Source organism: Oncorhynchus mykiss, chromosome 28, assembly GCF_013265735.2.
Source record: "Oncorhynchus mykiss isolate Arlee chromosome 28, USDA_OmykA_1.1, whole genome shotgun sequence".
In the NCBI taxonomy this organism is placed as follows: Eukaryota; Metazoa; Chordata; class Actinopteri; order Salmoniformes; family Salmonidae; genus Oncorhynchus; species Oncorhynchus mykiss.
This window is the reverse complement of record NC_048592.1, coordinates 29,164,513-29,172,698: the sequence shown is the minus strand read 5'-3', so window position 1 is coordinate 29,172,698 and position 8,186 is coordinate 29,164,513. Positions and strand designations below refer to the sequence as shown.

General features: G+C 42.4%; 1 protein-coding gene across 2 annotated transcripts in view; it reads right to left on the bottom strand.

Moving 5' to 3' along the window:
• Window positions 1-664: 664 nt before the first annotated feature.
• LOC110508871 (protein phosphatase 1L) overlaps window positions 665-8,186 on the bottom strand; it is a 29,047-nt gene continuing 21,525 nt past the window's right edge. For both annotated transcript variants that reach the window (XM_021589741.2, XM_036966606.1), the window contains 3 exons: window positions 7,001-7,175; window positions 3,569-3,730; window positions 665-2,892 (listed from right to left, as the gene is read on the bottom strand). In XM_021589741.2, the coding sequence (XP_021445416.1) occupies window positions 2,540-2,892; window positions 3,569-3,730; window positions 7,001-7,175 (690 nt within the window). In that variant the 3' untranslated portion in view covers window positions 665-2,539. The remainder of the gene's footprint in view (window positions 2,893-3,568; window positions 3,731-7,000; window positions 7,176-8,186) is intronic.

Here is an 8,186-nt window from a genome sequence, read left to right as displayed (position 1 = left end):
GCACCGGCCGTCAGTTTTGACTTGGCCCTAGCTTGCGCGCTGTCTAGGCGAGGCACGCCAGCAACTGCCAAGCCTCTGTAGCTAGTGGTAGGGTGTTTGGTTACTAGAGTTATAGCGCAGACAGAACTATTTGTGCCTGTGTCTAGCAGTCCCAGAAGTGTATCAACAACGTCATATGTTTTCTTTCTGGCTGTGATCTCACCAGCCCAAACATTCTTATGCTTGTTGTCATCATTGAGGATTTTCAAATAAAACCCAATCAATTGTTTAGTGTCATGACGTGACTGATGGGAAACGTATTCAATGTGTGACAATCCAGCACACTGGTGAAGCAAGAAACATGAATACAGAGATATGATTGTTCGTGCGTCATTGTGGTTTCTCACGGGCCCCAGAGAATAGTGCACAATACTGTTTCTTGGCGGCCATACTTGGTTTGTAGGCTACAGAAAGGTCACATACACATTGCCATACATGAATAAGCAACAGAGGTCAGACAAACCCGTTTATTAATTCCTTTACTGTATTATATTTTCAATAAATTATTGGACCTATAATGTTAAAAAGTAATTTACTGTGTTAAATCACAGAGTGCAGTGGCAGCTAAATAGACTGTCTGCACAGTCTGTCAAATTGGCAGGAATAACAAACGAAAACAGCAACATTTGACATGGTAGCATTGGATTTTAATACTGACAGACTGCATTCAGAAAATTCATACATTTTGTGTTTGGCAGATTATATGAGTGACTTGTTGGTGAACTGTCTACAAGTGATGCTTGTTGCATTATCAACGTATGCATACTGTATGCAGAGGTGAACAATAAACATCGGTGTATGTTTTGTTTTGACAAGATTAAAACTGAAAAAATAAGGCAATTAAGGTACATTGTTAAATGATAAACGGTTTGCCACATCATAGGGCAGCAGATAACCTACCTGTTAGAGCGTTGTGCTAGTAACTGAAAGGTTGCTGGTTTGAATACCCGACCAGACAAAATAAAACATCTGTCGATATACCCTTGCGCAAGGCACTTAACCTTAATTTGCTACAAGGGCACCGTACTATGGTTAACCCTATAAACAACACCTATTCGGTGTATATGATAATATAACATATATATTTTTTAAATTAAAATTATGTACCTATGAAATAAATACCAGGCAGGTCACCCCTTATACAAGTCAGTATTCAATGTCCATCCATGTCTGAGGACTCCGGGAGATAAAAGAGGAAACTAGCCACTAAGGACAACAGTCAGTGCTGTTCCCTTCCAGTAGGTTTGGGTTTTGCTAGGACGTTGTGAAAGGGGATGGCGGTTGGGTGTAAACATCTGCATTTGGTTCCAAAAGTTGCATATTCAAATCCAGCGATAGAAAGCAGTTTTTATATTTTGGTTTTAAGCCTATCCCAAACCTTCATTCTGAAAGGTTCATGTATAACCGTAATAATTCTGAATTAATGCCTAAACATTACCCTAACCTAAAAAATGTCTAGTTAAAAAAACGTTAAACACTTTGAAATTTGATGTTTGGAACAACTTCGAAATTTGATGTTTGAGAAACATGAATGAACGTCAAATTCTGAGGTGAGCCTGTGAGAAATTGTTGGAAATACAGTCATAATAGTAGTATTCAATACAGTAGCACACTTGTAAAATTAACACACGGGTGGCCATATTACTGTCAATTAGCCTTCCTGTTTCAGCTGTGTAGCCTTTAACTCAGTCGCCATGGGTAACGGTGCTTTAATAAGCAGTCTGAGATGCACCTCCCAGTCTGTACGATTCCCATGATCGAAGGCATCAACACCTGAGTGCTAAAATCCACAGATCTTTCCTAAACACGGATAGGCTAAACAAATGTCCTATACAGGTCCAGTACCATAATACAGTAACTTAACATCAGCCCTGTTAAGACTATGTTGACGAAAAAGGCAATGGCTGGAACTAGATCAGGGTATAACTGATCCTGTATATGACCAAGAACATTTTTATGGGCCGATACGTAAGGGCTTATCATTCCACCAAAATGAAAAGTCTCAACAGGTGCTTATTCTTTTACAGTTTTCTTTAGGACAGTATCAGTCCTGTGACAGTACAACACACTGCAGCAGGGCGTGCAGAGAACACTAGATCAGTTTGCTTTACTGTTTGAGTCAGAGAGTCATCTCAGTGATGAAGAAGAGGTGATCTCCAGTTGTGTGTTCGTGCTGAATGCCAATGTGTGAGACGGCAGATGGACGTGTGTATGTGTGAGTGTGTCAAGATGATCAAGCACTCCAGCTTCCGAGTTAAGGCCATAATTCAAGCAAAAATACTTCTCTATCCAAAAGTCATAGTCAGAAATGAAAAATAAACTACATAGTTTAGGATGTTGGTGTTGGTGTGGTTATACATGAGTTTCAAAGAGAATGCCAGGTATGCATGTTGCAACAGTTCCCAATCCTCCCCATTGATTGCTTGCTGCACTATCCATACGGGAGGAGAGTCTATCTATAACATAATAACCCCATCACAAACTTGTGACATCACCGCCTCTACTCCTCAGCCTTGCTCCCCACGGGGCCGCTCTTGAACTTGACCACCATGACGGTGATGTTGTCGGGGCAGCCGCGGTAGAAAGACTGCAGCACGATGCTCTTGGCACCGTAGTGCGGCTCGTCCAGGCGCTCGCGCACGAAACGCACAGCCTCCTCGTTGCTGAAGGCGTCCCACAGCCCGTCCGACGCCAGGATCATGAACTCGGGCTGCAGCTTGTCCAGGTCAAAGGTCAACACGTCGGGGTCGGGGATGACCACATTGAGGTTCTTTAGGGGGTAATCGCCCAGCGAGCGAGACATGGCCAGGATGCCCTGGACGCGCCATGAGCCGTTGAAGCTGATGAAGCCCCCTGGTGGTGAAGGAATGGAAGTGCAATGCCCTATGATTAAACTCTCAGTAACTTTATTATCTCACACTGGGACATTGATCATTGATTGTGTACACGGAAAAAAAGTGCAGATGGAGCAAGGGAATTTCTGTATCACAGTCAAATTACATATCTATATTTTTATAGATATTCTATTTACCAAATCCACCTCAGCATATCAGTGCTTCCTATCATTTGTCAGAGCAAGTAATGTATTCAACTTCTCTTGCACTTCAAAAGAGGGCCAATAGGTGGTGAGTCAAGGCTGCAATTCTGCAGTCTCTCCTTTTGACACTAATTCGTTTTAGTGATTCATCCTAGCGTGCCATTGTCATCTGCTCAAGTATGGGAAACATTTTATGTCGTCATGACGTTATGCACTACCTTCCACAGCCAAGAAAATGGTATGTGTGTTTTGTTTCTGTGCCGAACACTAAGGGCCGGTTTGCTGGACACAGATTAAACCTGGTTCTGGACTAAGAAACAGTTCTCCAATTAAAGTGGTCTTTAGTTCATGAGTAGGGCTAATCTGATTCAGGAAACCCACCCCAATATGTGAATTCACTGTGTTGAGTTTAGCTAGGTTTGACACAAACACATCTTTTTAACGCCCCCATAGCGTTGTGGTGCTGTTCACCCATGCTGGTGGTCCGCTCACCTGCCCTCTTGATCCTCTTGCGCTCCTTCAGCTGGTATGGCTTGTGGTCATGTGACAATGCCACAGCGTTTCCGTCCTTGTCACACAACACGCCTCGTGAGTCCCCAACGTTGGCCACCGTCAGCTCCCTGTCCGATAGCAGGGCCACCAGACATGTAGTACCTGAGAGAGGGAGACAGAGGTGATATTTCAATTTAAAGGGACATTACATTCCAAAACCATAGATGATCTAAACAAGCGATGGCCTGGGACGAGGACTCATCTTGACATTAGACTACTGTTATTATCTGAAAACATCTGAGTGTAATTAACCTTTAAGTACAGGTTTTTCACCTGTGATTCTCATTCTCAGAATACCACAAGTGTATCAAAGTCCGCTAACCAACCACAATACTGAGAGCCATACTGTATTTCCATCACAGCTATGAAAGTCCAGGTAACAGGAGAAGGCCCAAATAACGTATCTGACAAAGGTCTACCTTTTCATGTCCTCCTCCATTGAAAAATCCAGTGATTTATAAGGTACTGTTTCCAGTACATTCATCTAATCCATTTCTCAGGGCTGACAATAAATCTCTCAGGGCAACAAAGCAGCTTCGTGTACTCCGTGACACTGACTTTGTGTCTTGACCTTCCAAAGCTTGTCTCCATGGAGACATTTCACCCCCGCCATAATAAATAATATTAAATTTGATGTATTCAGCTTTACTTTTACAGACCAAATCTGTAAAAAAATCAAAAGTACTTTACATTTCCAAATTATTATTTTTTTCTCCCTTTAGGCATGAAGTGATTGGGATATTTTAAAGAGGGTCAACTCTGACCTGTTTTAACCCTTGTGTTGTCTTAAGGGTAAAAAATGACCCGCCACTATGTTTAACAGCAGAGAAAACTTGAATTTGATGACTTTTCCTAGAGTCACCCCAACATTAGAAAAAGTGTTTCATGTTTCAGTGCCCAACAGGTCATATATCAGATTTTCTCAGATGTCCAGGAGAAACAAAAGAACAATGATTTAGAAGAGGAGGAGGTATCTGAAGAAGAAGATGGGGAAGAATACAACCCAGAGCACGATGCATAATCTTCAGATGAAGAAGAAATCCCCCAAGCTGAAAGAGAGACATTTTTGTCAAAGAACAGCAAAATAACATGGTCCTTGTCACAATATGACAGCCAGGGCAGGATAGAAGCACAAATGGTTATAAGGATGACCCCAGGGCCCACAAGACATGCAGTTGCCCATGCCCAGGATATCTACATTACACCAGCCGTAAAAAAAAATCATGGAGATGACAAATTCATGGCATCAAGATATGGGTGGCCTGTGACGCACAATCCAGATACGCTTGGAAGATGCAAGTCTACACAGGGAAGCCGACCAGTGGAGGACCGGAGAAGAACCAGAGGATGCGGGTTGTGCTTGATGTGACAGATGGACTGAGGGGGCACAATGTCACGTGTGACAATTTCTTCACCTCTTATGAACTCAGCCAGCAGCTCCTAAAGATGAAGATCACCATGGTTGGCACAGTTAGAAAGAACAAGCCTGAGCTCCCCCTGCACTCCTCACAACAAGGGGAAGACAGGCCTTCTCATCAAAGTTTGCCTTCACCCCCACTACCACTCTAGTTTCTTACCTCCCATAGAGGAACAAGAGTGTGGTCCTCCTGAGCACACTGCACAAAACGGCTGAGATCAGTGATCGTGAGGACAGGAAGCCAGCCATCATCCTGGACTACAACCACAACAAAGGAGGCGTTGACAATCTGAACAAGTTGATTGGAATTTACAGCTGCAGGAGGATGACTGCCCGCTGGCCCCTGGTCAGCTTCCATAACATTATTTATGTGTCCTCATACAATGCCTTTGTGATATGGGACACAATCAACTCTACCTGGAGGCCTGATAAGCGGAACAAGAGGGTGTTGTTCCTGGAGCAGCTGGGAAAGGCACTTGTAACCCCACACATTCAAAGAAGGGAGCGCCTCCCCCTCACAGCAGCCTCTGCAGAGCTGGTGAAAGCTGTTCAGGGGGCTGAATCTTGTCCTGATCCACCTGAGGCTGTAGCTGGAGCAGGCAAGAGGAGGAGATGCTAATTCTGTCCCCAAAGAAGGACTGTAAAACAATACTATGTGCTGCCCATGTGAGAAATACATCTGCAAAGTCTATGCACACACACTAGCATACTGTCCTACATGTGAGAAATACATCTGCAAAGTCCATGTACACACACATGCATACTGTCCTACATGTGAGAAATACATCTGCCAAGTCCATCCACACACACTAGCATACTGTCCTACATGTGAGAAATACATCTACAAAGTCCATGTACACACACTAGCATACTGTCCTACATGTGAGAAATACATCTGTAAAGTCCATGCACACACACTAGCATACTGTCCTACATGTGAGAAATACATCTGCAAAGTCCATGTACACACACTAGCATACTGTCCTACATGTGAGAAATACATCTGTAAAGTCCATGTATACACACTAGCATACTGTCCTACATGTGAGAAATACATCTGCAAAGTCCATGCACACACACTAGCATACTGTCCTACATGTGATAAATACATCTGCAAAGTCCATGCACACACACTAGCATACTGTTCTACATGTGAGAAATACATCTGCAAAGTCCATGCACACACACTAGCATACTGTCCTACATGTGAGAAATACATCTGCAAAGTCCATGTACACACACTGCATACTGTCCTACATGTGCTAATTAGAGTTGATTGATTTATGTTCTTTATGTTTTTGTATCTATTATCTTATTTTATTCGTATTTATTGTTGTTGTTTATACACCTTGTGGGTGGGGGCAATATTTAAACAAATGGGAGAAGACTAGTATCTTGTAGTTTAATTCCTCATTGTACAGTATATAAGAATATATCACTATGTTGCCAAAAAGTTCAAAACGTATTGTTTCCCTTCAATAAAATGCATTCAAAACTACTTTCTGCATATTTCTGCTACTTTCTTAGACTATACAAGTGCTATCTCTTGCTAAGAAATGTATGTTTACACCTATGTAGTACCCTTAGCAATAATAAACCTCTACTTTAGTAAAGAAAAAAATGATGACAGGTGTGTTGTAATAAAAACGAGTGGTGTCCACTGATAAAATGCAGTCTTTCTGCATTGTAAAGAGGCAAAACCCAGATATTCAAAGTTTGTGATGAATGACAGGTTGTTTCTTCATGCAAAATAGATTTGGGTTTTAAAATTCGCCTCTCCCCCTCTGACCCATCTCTGTCCGAGTGTATTGGACTTAATGTCTTAACCAATCTGCAGTATTGCCTCATTTTTAACCCGTCCGACCTCGTACTCATAAACATCTCAGAGAAGGAGTGCTGATCCAGAACCTAAAAGGCTAAACTGATCTTAGATCAGCACTCCTACAGTCCCTCACCTGCTTCGTCGTGATTGGCGGAGAGCTTGTCCACCATGTCTCGGTCTACAGCCAGGATACGCTGCTCCAGGATGCTGGGGTAGGAAGGAACGCTCTCCCTCTTCTCCCTCTCATAGGACAGCAACTGCTGCCTCAGAGCCTCCGGAAGGTGGGCCTTTACATAGTCCGCTGCAGCCTGTGAGAGATGGAGAGAGAGAGGGGAAAAGGGTGGAGAGAGAGAGCAATATAAGTATTTAGAAAGTTTTTCATCACGGTTGTGGTTGAATTTCAGTTATTTGACCGGTCAACTTTCTGATGATTGGTTGATACAATTCTGTTCTTTTACTTGTACAGCGGTACAGAATGCTTGTTTTTTTTGCCTGTAAATGAATCCAGATTAAATGTTTGAACGAGGCACATTTCTTTTTCTGTGTTCAGCAGTGTGGTGAGCCTCCGATGCTGTAAATGACTGATAGCCTATTTCTCAAGGACACAGGTTGTCTTAGTGCCCATATTTTGCAAGAATACAGCCAGGAGAAAGTTGTCTGTTTATATCATGGAAATTGTTCAATCTGAATTCAAAGTCCAAACAAGTTCCTCATCTTATAATACATTGAGCCCAAACTACAAGTTTAAAACACAAAAAAGTACTATTGAAATACACACCAAAAGGCATGACACCAATGTTTTCTAGGACCTACCAGATGTAACGGTTCTCTTGTTGTGGAGTAGAGGCGGACCAAAACGCAGCGTGGTGGTTGTTCATTGTAGTTTAATGAAGACACTATACATGAACAAACTAACGAAAACAAGAAACGTGAGAACTCAAAACAGCCCAATCTGGTGTAAACACAAAGACAGGAACAATCACCCACAAACACACAGTGAAACCCAGGCTACCTAAATATGGTTCCCAATCAGAGACAATGACGAACACCTGCCTCTGATTGAGAACCATATCAGGCCGAACATAGAACTAGACCAAAACATAGAAAAACAAACATAGACTACCCACCCAACTCACGCCCTGACCATACTAAATAAATACAAAAACAACGGAAATAGAGGTCAGAACGTGACACCAGAGATATCCAAACAAAAGCTATACATAGTGCAAGACCAGAGAAATTATATTTGACGAGCACATTTTATACCGTATGTAGAAAGGGTTTCAATGTGGCAGGCTGTCTACAGATAATTCATGTGT